General features: G+C 42.5%; 1 protein-coding gene across 14 annotated transcripts in view; it reads left to right on the top strand.

Annotated features, from left to right (window-relative positions):
- Positions 1-22,106, top strand: part of ELMO1 (engulfment and cell motility 1) — a 310,022-nt gene that overhangs the window by 72,660 nt on the left and 215,256 nt on the right. For 11 of the 14 annotated variants that reach the window (XM_040545682.1, XM_040545678.1, XM_040545686.1 and 8 more), the window contains 2 exons: positions 1,693-1,743; positions 15,885-16,054. In XM_040545682.1, coding sequence (XP_040401616.1) covers positions 1,693-1,743; positions 15,885-16,054 — 221 coding nt within the window. Of the gene's footprint in view, positions 1-313; positions 332-1,692; positions 1,744-12,936; positions 13,031-15,884; positions 16,055-22,106 lie in introns of those variants that run through there. The other 3 variants (XM_040545688.1, XM_040545691.1, XM_040545690.1) reach the window with 2 other exon arrangements.

Raw genomic sequence — 22,106 nt, 5'->3', positions numbered from 1 at the left:
TAAGCTGCCACAAGTGTTTGCAAAGTGAGTTTGTTTCAACGTTGATTTGGGTTCAACCACACAAATGCACTCTTGCCACCTCATACAGATTCCTTAGACATGATGAGGTGTAGCTTTGTCTGATGCTGTTTTACTACTGGAGGAGCAAATCTGGCACTTTGTTAGTGTTATCTCTGCTGTGTAATGAGCCACTCACCTTTTTTTTTTTTTTTTTTTTTTTTACCCCTCTCTGGAGTAGAGTCTGGCTGGCATCCATTGGGCTGTTCTGGCAGGAAGGCAATGACACTATCAGGAGGAGACTGCTAGGGGCTCAAATGAGTTAGCTGCATATGTAAGCAATGATGCCGTAAAAAATGTCTCTCTTGTACCCGCTGTGTTGTCTGACACTTTAAGTATTTCATTTAGAGTGAAGAAGTGTTGTGGGTGGAGGGTGATCTTGCGGGTAGCTAGAACCAATCTCATAGAGGACTTAGGTACCAAGAAAGAGACAATGTACTGGAGTTTTATTTTGGGACTGCTTGACCTGGTTTCAAGCAAGATTTATCCTGTTTTTAGCATTTTGGATTTGAGATTTATCTAACTGGGAGCTGTAAGGATGAAATGAAATTGGGAGAAGTTGCCTGAGAAGAAATACACCTTGATTTATTTGTGTAAACATCAGTCTGCAGAAAGCCTGCACTGTGTTTTTTAGAACAAAATTAACTCTTATCTCTCGAACTGTTAGGGATTCCTCACATTCCTTTGACAAATGAGGATATTGGCCCATGAACAAACTAATGAACCATGAATGCAGCTGTGAGTGTATGTTGCGTTGCGCAGAGGTGGTCAGTACCTGTTAGTATGCTCTTTGTGCTGGGTACTGCTGCAGTGTTGACCTGTGGTGAACAGAAGGTAGCTTACTGATAGAGGTGCAAGTCTCCCTTGTGCTTACCACAGGGTAAGGCCATGCACATGGGCGTTGGCCATAACGTTGTGAGGACACTGTAAGCATGCACCATAACTTATGCCATGGTAACTTTTTCATCTACACGTAGCTTTAGTTTAATTGAACATCTTATGTGAGATTAACAAAGAGAAAATGTTTAATGCCCCCTCTTTCTGTCAGCAGGGTAAGGAGAATGGCTTATGGCATGTTTGAACTTTACTTACCACTAACAGCAGGGCTTTTTAAAATTTATTTTGTATTTAATTTGAGGGAGACTGCAAAGTTGTGGTGGCAGAGCTCAGTGGTTGGTTCCAGTGGTTTAAGTCAGCATGTTCTTGTTACAGAAAACAGAGAGCCAGTGGGATAAAACTTAAGTCCTGCAGATGTTTAATGACAGGTTTCAGCAAACTTACGAACTCCTCAACTATGTATCACAGTATCAGAGCCAGACACCATGGACAGTATATTTCAAATAAACATTTAGAAGTTGCCAGTGGAAGCTAAACTTTGCAAAATATGAAGTCATTCTCAAAAGGGTTTAGATCTGTTAAATATCATGTGAATAGCCACCTATTTCTTGAAGCTAATGTTTGTATGCCTAAATCAGGAACATACTGCATGCATGTTAGCTCACATGTGGAAGGGGGAAGCTTTTGCACATAGACAAGGGAAAGTACTGTTGCTGTTTCAGTGTGGCATTCTGTTTAATGCGCATTTCATCTTTTTATGTGTCTTAAGGAAATCCTTGTGTTTTTTTTCTCTTTCAGAATCGTAATGAGATAAAAAATGGAGCAATCCTTCGGTTAACAACATCTCCAGTAAGTTACCATTCTGTTCTTCTCTCCCTTCAAAGTAAAGATTTGATTAGTAGAATCACTGTGAAGTGATTTATATATTTTCAAGCTTTAGCCACACTTTATCCCACAATCGCCCTACAAAGGACAGTGATGGTGTGGTCACAAGAAGATTGTATGTGTTGATCTCTTTTTTTGAGTTGTGGGTTGGGATGGTGTCTCTTTAGTGATATTTTGTGATAGGGTTGGCACAGTGGGGTGTTCTTTGTCTTTTGCTTCTCTTCCACTGGGAAGAGCTTTCATGTCCAAGATACCTCTGCTTCCCTGCTGGAACTGCAGCCTCACACAAGTTCTCCTGTCCTGCCCAAGAGCTCTGAGCCAAGAGAAAAGCCTGAGGGTTGCATATGGGAGCTCTTCTGGGCAGTGCAGGTCAGAGCTTTCCTGCTGTTGGGGTTTCTACTGAGTGAGCAGCAGCTATAATGTTGAGATTTTACTGTTTTGTCTTTATTTTTTCAATACCACCTCCTTGCCAGCTCCTCAAAAAGCATAGCAGAGTTGCTGGTTGCCTTGTAATGGCCTGTTTTCCTGCTGAGTTGAGCCAAGCTGTTGCCACATGCTGAAAGCCACTATTAGTCCCAGAAGATGTATTTCTCTGGCAGCAGCAATCACATTTCCTTACTGACAAGCATAGTGTGCCATTAAAATGGTTTACCAATTTGTGGTGGTGTTTTAGCTTCTGCAGAATCATTGCATTCTTATGGCCAAAATCTGCCCCCATGTACTGCAGCTCATTTAAGCAGGGAAGACAGAGCTGGGGTGCTTTAAATTTTGGCTTCTGTTGAACCTGTTAAGAGCGGTGTCAGATGCAAAATCTTGTTTATCTAGAAGCTACATGGAGATACATACTCGATGGGCCACTTTTCAGCTGTAGGACCTACCCTCAATGTAAAAAAAAAAAAAAAAGAGAAATGTATGTTGCTAAAAATTTCCTAGGTCCTCCAGATACCATATGCATTTTCACTTGTCCCCAGCATGCTTAACTTGATGGTGATTTATATTAAATTTAGGAGGAGACTGAGTTTGTAATGCATGTTTGTGTATACATAGAAATTGAAGAAGCCATTATGAAAACACATGCATGCCTCTGAAGTTTTTGGTTAAGTGTATTTATGTGAGTGTGTCCTCTTAACAGAAAGCACACCTAAGCAGCAGCTGTCTGAACAAAGACAAGAGATTTCCATTATCCTTTGTCATCTTTTTCACGGTCATATACAGAGCTTTACAGCTGTAGGAGTAAGAGCCATGGTCTTAAGCTCCTGTTGTCAGAGTCTGTGTGACTCCAAAGCTTCTTGCTATATGTCATCAGAACAGCCTTGTACATGAGAAACCACTTACCTGTGAAGTAAACCCCATCTGGTGGAGCTTCCTAAGAAACAGAAAGCCCCGGCACCAGCTCCTAACCTTTGGGACTTGTAAGAACAAATATCCACTCCACCAAAAAAGGGCTATTTACTGGCCAGATGTGGGATGTCGTGAAAGCAAAACAACATCTGTGGTTCATCAGGAACCAGTGTGGTCCAAATGCACTGCATCATTCTTCTGTGTAACCACAACGTGGAGTGACAGTATGAGATGACTCATGGAATCCTTCCCCATCTCAAAATCCACAATGAGTTGCACTATGCAAAACTGAACTGAAGCTGTGCTTTGACGCATCTGTGGAAATAGCTGTCTGTCTGCATGGTCACTTGTGCAATTGGAAATATGACCTTCAAACAGAAGACAACTTTTGGATTTATAATGCTTTCTACTAATAGCTGTGGGCAGGAAGGCAGGGCCTTGCATAAGATTCTCCTGTGCTTGTTCTGTCAGCCAAGACAGGGCTCCTTAGGATATTGGGCTGTTACCCATTTTCTACCAAGTTAGGGACCATGCTTGCACAAGCCTACAGTTAAGAGTGACACAGGGATCCTAATCTGCCATCCTGTTATGAGCTAGAAGGCCAGTCTAGTTTCTAGTTGTCAGTATTGACATTTATCCCTAAACCAGGGCTTATTATCTTTTTTTTTTTTTTAGTTAACTTTTTCCCATAATCAGGGAAGTAACTTGGATGGAGGTTTTAAAGGTCTGGGTTGGTTTTTGTCAGATTAAAGAGTATTTGTATTCTTTAAATAGAGGTAAAATAAAGTTCTGCATGTTCCCGTACTAGAAGAGTGTCTTTGCTTTGAAGGTACTGCCGAAGTGGTCATCATAGAGGTACCTAAAATAGATAGATTAAAGGCTTCCAGGCTGTGGTTTTTAGGCTGGTGACCCACACAATGCTTGTATTTAACCCTGAGAAGCTAACAGGCCATCTGTTTCCATTTTTTCCTCTGAAATTCTGTGTGAAAGCAACTGTAGATGGAGGAGATAATGTGAAGAGCAGGCTGCAAGATATACTTCTGCAATATGGGGATGATGCTTTCCTAGCTTCCAGGGCTAGGTGGAAAATGTTTTTCTCATCCTTTGATAATATTAAGATTCTATTTTTTTCCTTTTTTCCCCCCCTCTGTATCAGTATAAAGCTGAAATTATCTCCTCCTCCCCTCAGACAAAGAAAATAGTAGCAAAAACACTCTGTGTAGAGGTTGGGGAATTTGAAAGGAGGGAAAGAAAGATTAAAAGAAGTGAAGAAGAGCCCCATACAAATTATCTGGTGCCTGGGATGTGTCCATGTAGCTTCAGAGAGGTCCAAGCTTTCTACTTTCTGGCTATTGTGGGCAAGAAAAATCTGTCCTGAACTTCACAAGCCTTTTGAGGAAACTTTTTTGAAGAGTTGAGAGGAATAGTTATGGCCAGGTCTGAAGGCTGCAGGAAATTAAAACACATTTCTAGTTCTTAATTTTCATGTAATATAATAGCATCAGAAGCAAAAGTCAGGCTATACCCATTCACAGTTGCGTGCCATCAGTCATTGGGAGTTGAGTGAGAAGGACAAGACAGGATCTTTTGAGTTCTGTTGCTGTTAGTCTGAAGTTGTGTATTGCTCATGTACCCATTACAGGTACTATTAAAGATTAAAATGGTGGGGTGAGGGGAAGGAGAAATCTAGGAGAAACACAACAGTATTTTTGGGTTGGCTTCCTTAAAATTAGGATTAGAAATCCAACTTCCCATTATCTAAATGAAATACTTGCTCTTTTTGAATCTCAAATTCAGATAATTTTGGGTGTGTGTATAAGTCTCTTTTTTTCCCCCTGAAATTCATTGTTAATACTGCAAGAGCAAAACTGCATTTCTGGTGTGCTGCTAAATCCATTATAAATGCTTGCCTTCAGAGATTTATGACGTGTCTATTTTAGACTTCTTTGAGTTAGAACTTTGCAAACGCCAGTTGTTGGGCCTGGTGGGAATTTGAACTGCCTCTTTGTTTCCGCAGGTCTGTTTGCTAAGTTTGTGCAATTCTCTGAAAGGCTGTTTTTTTCTAAACAATGCTATTTTTTCCTCTATAAACCACTCACCACACAGACACTATGTTTCCTAGGTAACTTGGATACAGATTGAATTTCTCTCATATTATCTTTGTTCGTATATCATCTTTCTCATTTATTTTTTTGCCATCCTATCATCTTTCTTAACAATTCTTTGTGCTGTTGTGTGTTTTTGCTGTTCTCCATGACCTGTTTCCCGCCCTTGTCCATTTGTATTTCTGAAGGGACTCATCCAATGTTTTTTGTGCAACAATCTTTTTTTGTATTTGAACATATGTGACAGGTGAAATGCCAGATTGTTATTGTCTATTTTGTGATATCCTTATTCCAGTGGATGATGGGTAGGTGTATAAATGAGCTCTAATTACTCCTGAGTGTGAGACTGTTCCAAAAGGACAGCTCTGTCCTGCAATGCAGCAGAGTCCAACCTTTTACTGTCTGCAGCTTTCTTTTGATCAGATCCTGCAAATCCTCATTGTAATGACTAATCATTTTGAAAGGCTGCTAAAATGCTGGGAAGACTAAGCTATGGGAACTGTTCTCTTTCTCCCTCTGCCTTTAATTTAACGATTTTGAAACAAAACTGATTATTGGAGCACTAGCTGTTTGTTTTGAAGTGGCTTCTTGGGTACTTAGGAAGACATGGCTTGCTCACGAACCGTATACCTTTAATGTTGAATCAATGGGTAGCCTTTTCTAATGTAGTGTTTACAGTGCCTGATCATTTGCTTTTATCATGTGTTTTTTTTTTTTTTTTCCCCCCTGGTTGGAGATCGATTGAGTTCTCAAACCTGTGAGTTGTTTGTAGCAGCTGTATTAGCATTTCTAGCATGAACAATTATGTAAATAGGGGTGTTTGCTAACAGTCGTCATAGTATTTTCCCAGAATGCTTTTACAGATGTGAATAACGTTTTTTTTTTTTTTTTTTCATCTGTGATCTACCCATATAAGACACATATAAGGGAAGAGTGCGTTTTTTCAACTTATTTTTCCTCATGCATCCAAGTCCTCTATCTTTAATGAGTAAAAGTTCGGGGAATCTGATCTACAATTCATCTACTGTTGCCTTAATCTGTGTTCAACTGACTTAATAACCTTTAAGTTGGGTAAATACATGCATATTTGCAGATGAAGTCTATGACTGTGATTACATTTGTTATGTAGTGGTGAATTAGTTATTATTAAACCCTATACCAAGAGCACTGATTGTGGAAGTCGTTGAGCTACTTTTATATTTGTCTGCACTTAATACAAGATGAAGTTTTGGGAAGTGGAGTTGTATTCTGTCTTTTAATAGATAAAGGTTTATTGTCGTGTTCAAGTTTCAAAGTCATATTTTAAGTAGTAAGAAAAAATGATTATTTCAAAAGCAGGGGTAGGAAAAAAGCACTGCTTCTCAAACACTCCTAAGTGGCTACTGATTGCATAAATGTCTTTTAGGCATATTTGCATAATATGTACAGCTATATATTTAGTATTTAGCATTGATTTAGTACACAGCTCTAGACGTGACCATTTCCCTGTTCCTCTGTTTCTGCCTCCTTAACTATGTGTAGGGGTTGCACAGGACTGCTCTGTGAATTATATTTGTACAATGCTTTGGACTGTAGAAATTGTGCTTGCTGAGTATTAATATAAAAATGTTAAAAAATTAATGCTTTCACTAATTAAAGTGGAATCTCATTGCCTACCTGGCATCAGATGCTAGCCAGTCTTGCTGGGTTTGTTGAATCTGGTTTGCATATAATGATGGTTGTGTAACGTGTTCACTCCTCCACTGCTTTCTGTCGTATATGCAGTTGTCGGTGAAGTGGCAGTAACACGCCAGGAGAAGGTAGCAGTTTAAACCACCACAGAGTTTCAACACTTATCGATATAAGTGTTGATAAGTCACTTAAATCACAGAAGTGCATATTTGGTTAATAAAAAAATGTATTTGCTAGTTACTGATGTCCTTTTTTTCTAGCAGAAAGATGAATGTGACTACTATCTACAGGGAAGATGAAAATACTCTTTTTTTTAATTATTTTTTGCTTTTTGTAAATAATAAAGAGGAAAACTGATAACATAATCTTAAAACAGCCACAGACAAGAAAATCCATACAGTCCAGATTTCTTCTATAGCACATCAATGTTTGATTGTGGTTGCATTTGGAATGTGTGTCTTCCCTTCTGCCCTGGCTTGCTGTATTTTGTGTTCTGTACAGAAGCCTCGTGGGCATCTGTGTAATAACTTGCTTTCAAAGTTTGATGCATAAAATCTTCAGTGCCAAACAAGTGATAATTTGATCAGTAGAACCCTTTGTTAGGATGTTCTTGGGATTCCTAACCTCCATATGGCTATCTGAGGCTCTAAGCAAGCCACATCTTGGATTTAGGTCATTAGTTTTCTTTTTAATCTGTCATCCCATCAAGCTGCTTCTTTTAAGCACAGCTGTTCTCTAAGGGCAACCTTTCTGGCTGTCCTTAGAGCAAGTCATTTCAAACTAGACATGTAGGTTATGCCTCTTGACAGCCTTTTGAAATGCTTGATCTTCAACAGCACACATTTTACAAGTCTCCTGTCTTCCTGCCTTTCTAAACAGGAGAGCAGTCAATGCTGTCTTACATTTACTTCAACAACTGTGTTTCTGTTAATTCCTCCATAACACTTCTCAGTTGGGCAGATTTTATTTATTTATTTATTGTTCTCACCTGAATGATACTTCAGCAGGAGCAGACACAGACACAGACACAGATTTCTAGGTTGGAAGAGACCTCAAGATCATCGAGTCCAACCTCTGACCTAACACTAAGCACTCCACTAAACCATATCGCTAAGCTCTACATCTAAACGTCTTTTAAAGACCTCCAGGGATGGTGACTCCACCACCTCCCTGGGCAGCCCGTTCCAATGCTTAATAACCCTTTCAGTAAAGAAGTACTTCCTAACATCCAACCTAAAACTCCCCTGTCGCAACTTTCGCCCATTCCCCCTCGTCCTGTCACCAGGCACGTGGGAGAACAGACCAATCCCCACCTCACTACAGCCTCCTTTAAGGTAACTGTAGAGAGCGATAAGGTCTCCCCTGAGCCTCCTCTTCTCCAGGCTGAACAAGCCCAGCTCCCTCAGCCGCTCCTCGTAAGACTTGTTCTCCAGACCCCTCACCAGCTTGGTCGCCCTTCTCTGGACTCGCTCGAGCACGTCCATGTCCTTCCTGTAGTGAGGGGCCCAAAACTGAACACAGTACTCGAGGTGCGGCCTCACCAGAGCCGAGTACAGGGGCACAATCACTTCCCTAGACCTGCTGGCCACACTGCTTCTTATACAGGCCAGGATGCTGTTGGCCTTCTTGGCCACCTGAGCACACTGCTGGCTCATATTCAGCCGACTATCAACCAATACTCCCAGGTCCTTCTCTGCCAGGCAGCTTTCCAACCACTCATCTCCCAGCCTGTAACTCTGCTTGGGGTTGTTGCGCCCCAGGTGCAGGACCCGGCACTTGGCCTTGTTGAACTTCATACAGTTGATCTCAGCCCATCGCTCCAGCCTATCCAGATCCTCCTGCAGAGCCTTCCTGCCCTCGAGCAGATCGACACACGCACTTAGCTTGGTGTCATCTGCAAACTTACTGAGGGTGCACTGGACGCCCTCATCCAGATCATCGATAAAGATATTAAAGAGGACCGGCCCCAGTACCGAGCCCTGGGGGACACCACTTGTGACCAGCCTCCAACCAGATTTGACTCCATTCACCACAACTCTCTGGGCCCGGCTATCCAGCCAGTTTCTAACCCAGCGAAGCGTACGCCAGTCCAAGCCCCGCGCAGCCAGTTTCTTGAGGAGAATGTTGTGGGGAACGGTGTCAAAAGCCTTACTGAGGTCAAGGTAAACCACATCCACAGCCCTTCCCTCATCCACCAAGCGCGTCACTTTGTCATAGAAGGAGATCAGGTTCGTCAAGCAGGACCTGCCTTTCGTAAACCCATGCTGACTGGGCCTGATCGCCTGGTTGCCCTGCAAGTGCCGCGTGATGACCCTCAAGATAATCTGCTCCATGAGCTTTCCTGGCACTGAGGTCAAACTGACAGGCCTATAGTTCCCCGGGTCTGCCCTCCGGCCCTTCTTATAGATGGGTGTCACATTGGCTAGCCGCCAGTCAACTGGGACCTCCCCCGATAGCCAGGACTGCCGATAAATGATGGAAAGCGGCTCGGCCAGCTCCTCTGCCAGTTCTTTCAGTACCCTCGGGTGCATCCCATCGGGCCCCATCGACTTGCGCACATCCAAGCTCCTTAGCAGGTCGCCAACCATTTCCTCATGAATAGCGAAGGCCACATCCTGCTCCCCATCCCCTTCCGCCAGCTCAGGGCACTGGGTGTCCAGAGAACAACCGGTATTGCCGCTAAAGACTGAGGCAAAGGCGGCATTAAGCACCTCAGCCTTTTCCTCATCCTTAGTAACCAGGTTTCCCCTCGCATCCAGTAAAGGATGGAGATTCTCCTTAGTCCTCCGTTTCGCATTGATATATTTGTAAAAGGATTTTTTGTTGTCTTTAATGGCAGTAGCCAGGTTGAGCTCCAGATGAGCTTTGGCCTTTCTAATTTTCTCCCTGCACAGCCTCGCTACATCCTTGTAGTCCTCCTCAGTGGCCTGCCCTTTTTTCCAAAGATTATAAACCCTCTTTTTCCTGCTAAGCATAAGCCGCAACTCTCTGTTGAGCCAGGCCGGTCTTCTTCCACGCCGGCTCGTCTTTGGGCACGTGGGGACGGACTGCTCCTGTGCCGTTAAGATTTCCTTCTTGAGGAGCGCCCAGCCTTCCTGGACTCCTCTGCCCTTCAGAACCGCCTCCCAAGGGACTCAGCCAACCAGCGTCCTGAGCAGCTCAAAGTCAGCCCTCCAGAAGTCCAATACAGCAGTTTTACTGGTCCCCTTCCTGGCCTCGCCAACAATAGAGAACTCTACCATTTCGTGGTCACTCTGTCCAAGATGGTTTCCGACCACCACATCTCCCACCAGTCCTTCTCTGTTTGTGAAGAGAAGGTCTAGCGGGGCACCACCCCTGGTAGGTTCACTGACCAGCTGCATCAGGAAGCTATCTCCCACACTCTCCAGAAACCTCCTAGACTGCTTTCTCTGTGCCATGTTGTGTTTCCAGGATATATCCGGGAAGTTGAAGTCCCCCACGAGGACAAGCGCCGACGATTTTGCAACTTCTGTCAGTTGCCTATAAAACTCCTCATCCGTCTCCTCATCCTGGTTCGGCGGTCTATAACAGACCCCCACCAGGACGCTAGCCTTGCCGGCCTTCCCGCGGATCCTAACCCACAGGGATTCAACCTCATCATTCCCAGCCTGGAGTTCCACAACATCGAAAGATTCTCTAATGTAGAGAGCCACGCCACCACCCCTTCTGTGCTGCCTGTCCCTCCTGAAGAGCCGATAGCCAGGCATTGCAGCACTCCAGTCGTGGGAGCGGTCCCACCACGTCTCCGTGATGGCAACCAAGTCGTAGCCCTCCTGCTGCACGATGGCTTCCAGCTCCTCCTGTTTGTTACCCATGCTGCGTGCATTAGTGTAGATGCACTTCAGCTGGGCCATCGCCTTCTTCCCCAGCCTAGCCATTGTTTCCCCCGGCACGGCTCCAACAAGCCTTCTTTGAGCCCCATCCCCCTTCTTGCCTAGTTTAAAGCTCTCTCTATGAGCCCCGCCAGCTCCTGGCCTAGGATCCGTTTTCCCCTTGGAGATAGGGACCCGTCTGGGGCCATCAGGCCAGGTGCCGAGTAAAGCTCCCCATGGTGAAAAAAACCAAAATTTCTGTGCTGGCACCAGCCTCTGAGCCACCTATTAACCACGTGAGCTTTCCATGTCCTCTCCGTGCCTCTCCCTTCCCCCGTAGGGATAGACGAAAACACCACCTGCACTCCCGCTCCCTCCACCAATCGTCCCAGCCCCCTATAGTCCTGTTTGATAGCCTTCAGGCTTCTCTTTTCAAGATCATCACTGCCAGCCTGGACTATCAAAAGCGGGTAATAGTCAGAGGGGCGAACCAGGTTTGGAAGCTTCCTGGTAACGTCTCTGACCCTGGCCCCAGGGAGGCAGCAGACTTCCCTATGCGTGGGGTCAGGCCGACAAATAGGGCCCTCCGTTCCCCTGAGGAGGGAGTCGCCCACAACAATCACCCTTCTCTCTTTCTTGGTGGAGGCAGTCCTGAGGCGTGGAGCCAACTTCCTCACCTCAGGCATCCTCCTGGGTAGGCTTCCTACCTCATCCTCACCCACCGGTCTCTCAGGCTCCAGGGCCTCAAACCTATTGTTCAAGGGTACCTGGGAAGGCAGCGCCGGAAGGGGAGGGCATCTCCTGCGAGGTCGAGAAGGGACCTGTCTCCATTCCTCCTCAACTCGGAGGTCCCCTCCCTCTGCCCAATGGCAACAGGGCAGGGGGTCCACCCCCCTTTGGGGCATCTCACCCTGGTCCCTCTCCCTCCGGTCCTGCAGGGAGTCACTCCACCAGTCTATCTCCCGCTCGCACTCCCTGATATCCCTCAACCTCTGCACCTCCTCCTTGAGTTCCGCCACCATGCGGACCAGGTCGTCCACCTGCTCGCACCTCACGCAAGCAGTCCCCCTGCCTCCCGCCGATGGCAGCAAGAGGCTCAGACACTCCCCGCATCCGGAGACCTGAACTGCCGCATGTTTGGACGGGCAGTCGGTTTGGGCGTGTACTGACTTCCTAGAGAAAGCACCGTGCCTGGTGGAGACCATTGTAGCCCAGCTGACGGGAGAGCGCCCTTAGAGGAGGTGTCCCTATGGGCGGGTGTGAGCGCTCCACCCTTCCTGCCCACCCTGCCTCGCCAACTGCCACGTCACTCCCTGTTCGCCGCGCTCCTGGTCGCTCGCGCTCCCTAAGGGCTGCCTTTGAACGGCCGGGGGGAGGAGCTGTCGCTGACGCTGCTGGCTCCGCCTACGCCTCGTCAGCCTCCCTCACGAGGGCTGCCGGTGCCTGGCGGCTCCCTCACGTAGGCTCGATGCCCGAAAAATAGCCCTGCCTGTCCCGATCCCGCGCTCCGCTGCAGCACGCGTCTGCCCCGGAGCCGGTCGCCTCGGCAAGATATGGCAGAGCAGAGACATGGCAGCTAACGCTATGGTTGCTTTAATGAGCTATGCTCTCTGTCCATCCACTGATGGATTGTAAATCATTAAAATAGCTCCCTGGTAAGTACTCCGAGTATATTTCATCTGGGTTTCATTTTTTAATGCAGTCATAAGTGATCTGTACATTCCATAAGCATGTATGAGTGCTATGGCAACAAGGACTAGGAGGCTTGAGAGAACTGCATGGTATTCAATGAAGCGATGTTTTCACCCATCAGGCACTTGCAATGACAAAGGCCGATGTTACTTTTGGACATGTTTCCAGTGAGACGTGTACCAACGTTTTTATTGAGACAAATATTTGTGTAGGCCATTAATCAAGATCTGCTCTGCCATTTCCTTTTTCCAATATGAGAAGGCTTGAGGTTTGCTGGATGCAGTAGCTTGCAAAACTTGTTTGATGTAGCTCAAGTACAGCTGTGTAGAAACTTTTCTGATGGGGCATTTAGCAATGACATAGTTCAATAAAGCGTGGGATGTTAGTAAATTCTCTTTTATGTGCTTAAAACAGGGCTGAACAACTTTTGTAACAAAGAGACATTGCATTATAGATTTTGTGCTCTGTAGAAGAGACCAAACTGTCTCAGATTTACGATTTTATTTTGTTTTTAGTGTGGTGGATTGCAAAGCTCTCACTGGCTTCACAGGAACTAGGACTAACATATCTCTGTTGAAAGGCTGGTCCTGCTGCTGTCCTGCAGTATAGGTGAGCTGTTAATTGCACATCCCTGTGCTGGTCTTCTCTGTTTTGGAGAGAGATAAGGTTAGCTCTTTCCCAGCTGGGTATTGATTCATATGTAATGGAAGTCTAATGGGCAGCAGCAGTTCCCAGTTCCAGGTGTTTGTGGTGGGGGTAGGAATCCCTCCTCAAGAGGAAAGGTGAACTTGACAATTAATAAGCTATTGTTAATGTGTATGCAGATGAGGTGTTGGACATACAGCAGTTACAGATGTGATGTGAAAGGGTTTGGAGGAGGATGTTCTCCTGGCTCTGCTCACATATCCTCTTTTGCTTGCTGCTGTGTTACATGTGAGATTACTGTCCCCACCTGTTTGGCCACAGCTCTGTTGCCTGTTTTAATTCCTCCGATTTACTGTTTGAGCAACTCAGGAGTCCTGCTCAGTCACAGTGAACCAAGTGTTTTGTTCATCCTTGCTGTTTGCTTCATTTTCACGGGGTCCAGAAGCCTTCAGAAGAAGACCTGCTTCCCATGGAGAGATGGTAGGGTTGTAGCCTTCAGACAGTGAGGGGAGTAGGGGTACTAAACTCCCAGAATCATGGCAGATGGCAGACCTTAATGAGCAAAATGATTTAAGCAATTATTTCCAAAGTCAGGGGAATGTAGCTCCTAGGTTGATACTGAAGACTTTCCAAAGTGCTTCTTTTCTGAGGTAGGTGAGAATTCAGACATTGCATGCATTCTGAGAAAGAGTAATATTTTGAGGATACGTTGCTTCTCTGGATCTTCCTCACTTGTTATACCAGGGAGTCCTGAGAAGATCAAGCTTAATGTAGGGCTTTTTTGATGAGGTAGGAGATGGCTGTTGAACTTTCAGTTCATGCGGTAGTAGTGATTGCTTGGAATTTTTGTAGCTAATTGTACAATAGCATTTTATCAAAATTTCCTTTGCGTACTCCAAAGAAGGAGATGGTTTGGAGGAATTATTTTGTGGCCATCCTGGATGTTGGAAGTTAACGGGATCTGTTTTTATTTCTTCCATAGGCTTTGGCACATTTGGCACATTTTAGTCTACCAGCTGCTTATGTTTGAGAGAATATATATATATATATATATATATATGTATATTATTACCATTCAGACAGCCATTGTCCATTACAGAGAGAAGATATAAGTCATTGTTTCTCTACTACAGCTCAAGCCAATTGAGAGTAGGTAATTTATGGTGGCAAAAGGGTGTTTTGGATGACAGGATTGTGCCTTTTATAGATAATGTAACTGCTATGGCTATACCACCTAATGCTTAAGGCATAGAAACCCGCCAAAATAAAGTATATTCTATTTATCTTCAATACTGTCTTAGTTGAAGATGTTAACCACAGTTATATTAACTAGAAAGTATTTCCTCCCTGTACATGCTTCTCTTAAGTAGAAAGGTTCTGGGAAAACCTGAGTGTCGACCATACATTCCTTTTTTTCTTTGTTTAAAAAAAAAAAAAAAGGGGAAGTAACATTTTTTTTTCTCAGAGGATACTGGGATACTGGGACATTTAATTTGTTAATGTTTGTGAAGCAGTTAAGATTATGTTGATAGGAAACTTCATCTATAACACAGTAGTTTTACTTTTTCCTCTGTTCTCAATTTAAATGTTCACTTCCATTAAAAATGTCTACTATCTGAGGACCTTCATGTGCAGAGACGACCATCTCTGTGAAGAGTATATTCATTACTCGAACAGAAAATTGTCTGTCAGCGCAGCCTTTTTTTTTTCTTATTTTTCTTCTCTTGCTGAGAAAGAATAAACAAAACCTCAGAGAAAGTAACACTGAACAGAATTTACCATTAATCTGGTTTCCTAATCCTAACGGCACAATGGCACATAACTTCTTATTTACTTTTCATTCAGTGCAGGTAAGAAGTGAATTTTGGAGAAAAAAAAAAAAAAAAAGCAAGTATTTGCATATAATGAGGAGAATTCTTTTTCTAAGAGAAGTACTGGCTAGCTATTAACTAATGCTTTTGGGAATTGTGTTTAGGTAAGTGAAAGCATCAGATTGAAACTGCGAGATGTAAAGTATTTGTACAGCTAAACAGAAGGACAAATTCATAATTTAATATGCTTTACTTATATATCCCCTTAGCTTTTTTTTTTCTTTAATCATTGGTGTTATGTTTGGATATTGCTGTCTCCTCATCCTGTATTTAAAGTGTTAATGGTCAGAGTAGCCTCATCGATGCGGTATTGAATTAACACAAAGATGTATGAGTGGCAATATAGTATGTGGGAAGTAATCATTCCTATGCTTTTTTTAGAGAGAATATGGGTTTTTGAATTGATTGAGAGCAAGTGGAAGAGAAGAGAAGGAGGAAGGAACAGAAGGCTTGATATTGGGCTCTTTTGACATAACCTGTTTAGGACAGTACATGGTCTTTATTAATAAAGGTCATGAGAAATGCTTAAACCAAGGAAGTGTTGCCAGGAAAAAAAAAATGTTGTCATTACTATACTGATACTGTCTGATGTGATTTGTTTTATTCCATTTTTACTTTTATTGATATGACACACTAACTTTTCAAGCCAAAGGCTGTATTTTGTAATGCTTGCATTTTGACTGCCACAATGGGATGTCTATCCATTGCTCAATTTATGATTCTGCAACAATCCAAATAATTATACATAATGGAGGAGTAATACATGAGTAATATAATTTTGTAAAAGTAATGTGCATTTGAGCTACTTGAACATTTCAGAGAATGTAAATGTTAAGTATCATTAATATTAAACATGGCCATGGTTCCTGTTTGCGCTAACATTTTATTTGTTATAGTCATTGTAACGTAAGTTCTTTTGGTTTTGTTTTGTATGCTTTTTCTTTCAGGCTCAAAATGCACAGCAGCTCCATGAAAGGATCCAATCTTCTAGTATGGATGCAAAGTTAGAAGCACTGAAAGACTTAGCAAACTATTCACGGGATGTTACTTTTGCCCAAGAATTTATAAACCTAGATGGCATTTCTCTCCTAACGCAAATGGTTGAAAGTGGCACAGAGTAAGTATTCTGCTTAAATTGTGATGTTTCTCCCATATGGTGTATGGATAGACTGTCTTTCTGAGTGCCTGAAGTATTTCTACAACTACTAAGATAACAAAGTGTCAAATCTAAACGGTTCTCTGCTGCTAGGATAGTATATCCATTATCAATGAGAATATATTATGTATTTTTAGTTTTCCCGAACAATGGAATGGTGGGAAAGGGGAGTGAGCAATGTCACAAGTAACCCTCCATGCTACAAAATTTTGAGGAAGACCGTGGTCATAGTTTCTCCCTTTCCCATTAGAATTTAGATAAATCATTGATAGTTTATTAAAAGGCTGATATTTAAGTGATGTCACATGAAAACTGTGTTTTAAATTCAATGTTTTTCAAAACATTGTAGAACATGTAATGGCAAAATCTAGTGCTTGCATTTTATTTTCATTTTTACTGTTTCAGTTCTGGCAGAGGTTTGTCAAATGACAATGGCTTTTTGAAATTGAGAAGTTATCTCTGAAAATACTTGTATTCTTTACCAGAACATCTTAACGATTTTAACCACTGCTGAAATTTTGGACTGTGGTACTGAATGAGTTTCCCTTTTCTTAATGTGGATGCTACAACAACAAATATATCAACTGGATTATTGCACTATTAAATTATGTTTTAAGTTACTGTTTCAAGTAGGTTTTTGAATTCCAGTCGGAGTTTTTAGCGCTTTGCAGTCAGTGTCAACCTCTACTACATATGAGGAGTCAACAGTTCCCACACCCTTTGCTGAGAGAAAATAAACATGCTGAAGGTACCCCTCCACATTCCTTGGGGATGTTCAGTCTTGTGGACTAGGCATCAGAAGTCAATTGCTGAAATCATTTTAGATCCACTCTCAAATGTGCTTGTGTTCCCTCAGGTTCAAGAAAGTAAGTAATTTAGGGAGTAAAGCAAAAGCAGTAAGTGGCCTTTGAAATGGTATCATCTGTGATGATCCCATGCAAAATGTACTGTGAATTTTCAAAAGCAAGCAAACAAAAAACAACCAACCAACCAAAAAACCTTCTTAGAATCTAGTAATCCTTAGATTGGAGAATGTGTATACTCTTGCTGATTAGCCTATTATGTGGCTAATGGTCTGTTGGACTTTGAATCTCCATTGCCTAACTTCAGTGGTATACTGGAGTTCCTGTATGTCATGGTTTTATCTTCAGTATTTTGGGTTTATGGTCTTTATTTTTTTGCAGTGACGTGATCTGTGGCATATATTATGTCACTTTAATAAATAGAAAACTTTTTTAATATATTAGTCAAATCATCTTATATTCATATACTTTTTCTTTAAGGACCAAAATAAATTAAAACTAAAGATAGGTTTAAGTTAATGTAAAAGTATAAACACAGTTCTATCCACCACTTCCCACTGAACTAATTAAAAAATTTACGGAATGGTCATGCTTGTATGTGCCTAGGAAGATCACAATCAATTTAAAAGTCACTGCCTCTGTAGCTTATTTTGTCATGGATTTAGTTAAATGGTTTACCTTCTACACTGTGAAAGGTATTTAAGCTAAAGCTCTTTATTTTGTATTGAAACAGACAAGGAACGTTCACTTTTTTTTTTTTTTAAAGCACTGCTTTTAGCTTCATCAAGGCTAAAGCAAGTGTCCTCCTCACCCTTCAGATGTGCCTGTACTATTGCTTTGTAGCTGAGAGCTGGGCCAAGCTGTACCATACTGGTCTGGTTTAATAGTTAACTGTTTTCTGGGAGGGGAAATTACTTAAGCCGGCACTGCTGCTGAAAGAAATGCTCAGCAATTTACACCCTGGTAATAATTCATGTCTGAGGGCACAAGTTTTCAGACCACATGGCAGGCTTGTAGACTGGACATATGAGCAGAGTCCCATTGCATTTTTTTTTATTTTTTTAAGTGGCTTTCCTTTGGAGGAATTTCAGCTTCTTCTTTTGTAACTGGTGTAATGTATCACCAAAGAGGCATTGATTGATCTACCTGTCTAATCTATTTCTCACAGTTTCTTCCTGTGGGGAGAAACACTGTCTAGTTTAGGCATTGAGCAAAGATTCATACTAAATATTTCCAGCATCTTCACATGTTGATGAACACTCAGTATTTACTGCAGTCTTCTTCATATTTATCAATCTAGACAACCTGTATTTCTGTTTTTTTCCAAGTCTCCCTTAGTGAAGGGACTTTGTAAAGCAAGGACATCTGTGCTACACCATGCATTCCCTTCTACTTTTATGCTGTGCATCACTGTCTGATAAACACATGTTTAACAGAACTTGAGATTTAATGAAAGGAGCAAATTCTAACATCAAGAGACTCAACAAACTAAACCTGCTGTGGTGCTGCTGCTTCCCTTTCGGGTCTGACTTCAAGCTATTGATCCTGACCTCCTACTTCAGGGTCTGTCACTCATTGGGCTTCTTGTTGTTTCAACACACTAAGCCAACAGACAAAGTACTTGTGGGGAAGAATCATTAATAATAGAGATTTTTTTTTAAACTTGATTATTGTAGAAAAACAACTTTTCAAAATGTCCCGTGAGTGAACAAAGTGTGTGTTGGGGGGTGTTGGGGAGGGGGTGGGTGTTGGGGAGGGGGAGAAGAGGAAATATATGGAGGAGAGAGTGGGACAACAAGGACTGACAGCACTTTGAGTTCCCTAATCTGTCAAGGAAAACCAACTGGAGTCAGTAAAATGTTCTCAGATGTTCTCTAGTCCTGCTTTTCCTTGGACTCTCTGCAATGCCATTCATGAGACATCCCACAAGATGCTGGTTGAACTGGCCAACCTGGCTGAAGGTCTCCTTGCCATTAGCTCCCATACCGGGCCTGCCCCTTCAACTGCATGGCCTTGGGGGCTGTGCTGCTGAACAGGTCGCCAAAAAGCTCTCTTCCCTTCTCTTCCTCTTCCTAGTACTTGCCACTTGGTGGTATTTTTAACTCTGATCATTTCAGTGTCCGTAGGTTGACCTCCTCAAACAGTTATGTTAGCATAACGTTGGGGTGGGATGTGTTGGAGGAGGAAGGAGCCAGAAGTTTGAGGGAAGGCTGGAAACTTCTTTGATGGGCCATGTGTCTTTAATGTGGAGTTACCTTACCCACCTTTGAGTTATTGTTGTTGGGCCAGCCTGGCTTGAACAAGTCTACAATCCAACCGTACAGCTGAGGAACCCGAATGATTTGATGCTGCTATGAGATGGTCCAGCTCCCTGTCCTCTTCTCCCATTCTTTGTGTGCTAACCCCTGCTTTGCAGCCCAGTTCTGCTGTCTTCCTTGAATTGGGTCTGGTGTCTGGATGCTTCACAAAGCCAATCCAGCTCGTTAACTTGTTTGAGAAATATCCACTTTGGTTTTGCACAGTCAGCTTTTGCTCATTTTGAGACTTGCAGAAGAAAGAGGGGAAGTGGGAGTGAGTGGGTGCAGAAAGAGCATGTGGTCTGTCCATCCTGTTCATTCCCCCGCAACACCCTTCTTTATGCTCTGATATAGGAGCCCAGGCCCAAAGATTGGCGTGAAGCCTATGGGGGGCCACGGGGAATGGGACACACGCTGTGAGTCTGGTGCTGCTCTGCGTGGAGCTCCCCTGGGTGCTTTCCTGGCCGCCCGTGGGTTAATACAGCTGAGGTACAGCCCTGTGGTGGGTAGAGCCCAGGCTGAGTGGGGCCTCTGTTCATGGTGTGGTGCAGCTGTGCTAGAAATTGATGAATTTTGTTAATTCAGGCTTTATTCTCTATATTCCCCAAAGGGGCAAACAGCGCTCATTAAAAGTACCATCATGCTCAGTATAAGTTTGCTCTGAGGTTTTCTTTGCATGTGGAGCTCATGTTAGGGGCAGCTCTTAAGTTATAATTTGAGTCTGTAACTAAATTTTAGTGGGCAGCCTCTGGAAAGCAAGACTCCAGCTACAGCTTTCACCAAGGAAAAGGCACATGCTGTATTTATACTTGGCTTTATTTATTGTGCTACTTACTCGTTATTTTAGTGAAGCTGATGCTTGTAAAAGTATAGTGGTCAGGGCAAGGGAATGTAAAGTCCTGGGTTTCTAGTTACCTCTGCTTCATTTTGCTGGTGATGGAAAGAAGTAGTAATACAAAAAGTTGACAAGAGCTAGCAATGTTTCTTATCTAACTTCCTGTATGCTATATCCCTGAATGTTGAAGAAAAATAAAATGCATTAAAAAAAAAAGCCTTTCCAGTTTCTGATGATAGTATAGCTTGAAAAATAACAAATTAAGAGAGGTCTTTTGAATTTTTATTATTATTTCAAGAAATATTATTATTTCAATATTATTTTGATTTTAATATTACATGTAGTTACCATAATTTGCGCCAGATCTCCTCGAGTGCCTGCTGCTTAGAGCAGAGAAACTGTAGGCATGGTGTGTGCTGGGACAAAGCCATAGGGGTTGCTGGTGAATGGATTGTAAGATGCATGGGACTCTAGTGAAGCTGGGAAAGAATCTTGTCAATATTGATATATTTATATTAGCAGAGATGCAACATGTCTTAGAAACTGTCCTTACCTATCTCAGTCCTGCTGTTTGAGGTGGCTTATGGCTGGTTTTCCTTTAGGCTCATTCTTGCTTCCAGAATATGCTGTGAGTTTCTTATTAAACAACAACAAGAAGTTGTTTTTAAGGTTTATTTTTGTGGTTCAGGTGACCTATAAATAATAGTAGAAGCTACAAGACAAGTTAGGTCATGAAGAGCAAGTAAATGATGATTCTATTTTGTAATTATCCATGATGCCGAATCATTTCTTATACTTGGTGCTTCTGTTATCACCAAAGAGGTGTGTGTGTGCATACACAAAGTTTTTTTCCTTTTAAGAGACTTCTTCAGAAAGGGATTTCCATAGCACTTCTAGCACTGTTTTTACATTTGAAGCCCAGTTTGTGCCTAGTTAAGGGAATTTGAATATAATGTCAGTCTGGTTGGATGTATGGACAGCGTAAAAGGGAAGTGTGGGGATGGGTTTCTTCTGCTCTCTTCCCCCACAGAGTGCAATATGCTAAAAAAAAAATAAAAATAAAAATAAAAAAAGGCAGAAGGAAAGCAATGCTAGAGGCCAAACTGGAAGAAATAGTCATGTCTCCTTGCTACCCTATCTGAGATAATGTAGTTCACTCACTCAGAGATCTATTCCGTAGTCTAGTCCAGAATTAATATTTTTGGAAAAAAAAATATGGCTGTATAGGCAGTCATTCTGATGTTACAGAAGACTGGTAAAGATGTAGTGGATTTTTTCCTTGACATGTCAGATGAGTTGTGTGACTGGGACAGACTCTCAGCCTTCCTTAAAAGGGAAAAAAGAACCCAACTGATAGTTTTTGTAAAGTCCCTATAAGAAAAGGAAAATACAAGTCACAGACCATAAATAATGAAAGCTGTAAAGAGTTAAAAGGAATCTGAATTTATTTTTGTCATTATCAGTAAAAATAATCTCATGACTGGGAGGAAAAAAAAGGAAGACCGCTTGTAGAATTTTCAGGGTTTTTTTTGTTTTGTTTTGTTTTGTTTAACTGGCAGTATCACTGTCTCTGTCACTTGTCATTTGGCTGAAATCACAGATAGCTTTTGCCAAAAAGCTGAGACTATGCAAAGCCTAGCTGCCTTCGCAGTAAGCAGAATTGTTTCTGTTGCTGTTGGGCAGGGAGTTCTTCAGAGGTCTGCTTCATAGATGTGGCTGTGCTGAGTAGCTTTATTGTAGCACAGCAGTGTCACAGGAGCGTGCTGGTTGATGCTGCTCAGACACGGTTACAGATTGTCTGGTTTTAATTTTAAGGGACATGCAACTGTTTTATGGGCAGATCAGAGATGAAAAACTTGCTTCAAGTTGTGGTGGCTGTTCAATTTTGTCTTCCTACTGGAAATAATAAACGTAGCTAGATCAGAGTTATACAAACTTCTCAACAAACATGTATTTGTATGTTTTTTTTTTCTTTTTTTACCTCTTAACTGAGAGGAGTCTTCTATTGAACATGTGTAGTTGTGGAGTTGGCTGCTCTACAGCTGGAAGTCTCTGAGATGGCATTTGTGCATCCTTTA

Source organism: Cygnus olor, chromosome 2 (assembly GCF_009769625.2).
Source record: "Cygnus olor isolate bCygOlo1 chromosome 2, bCygOlo1.pri.v2, whole genome shotgun sequence".
Lineage (NCBI taxonomy): Eukaryota > Metazoa > Chordata > Aves > Anseriformes > Anatidae > Cygnus > Cygnus olor.
This window is presented reverse-complemented; position numbering and strand designations above follow the sequence as displayed.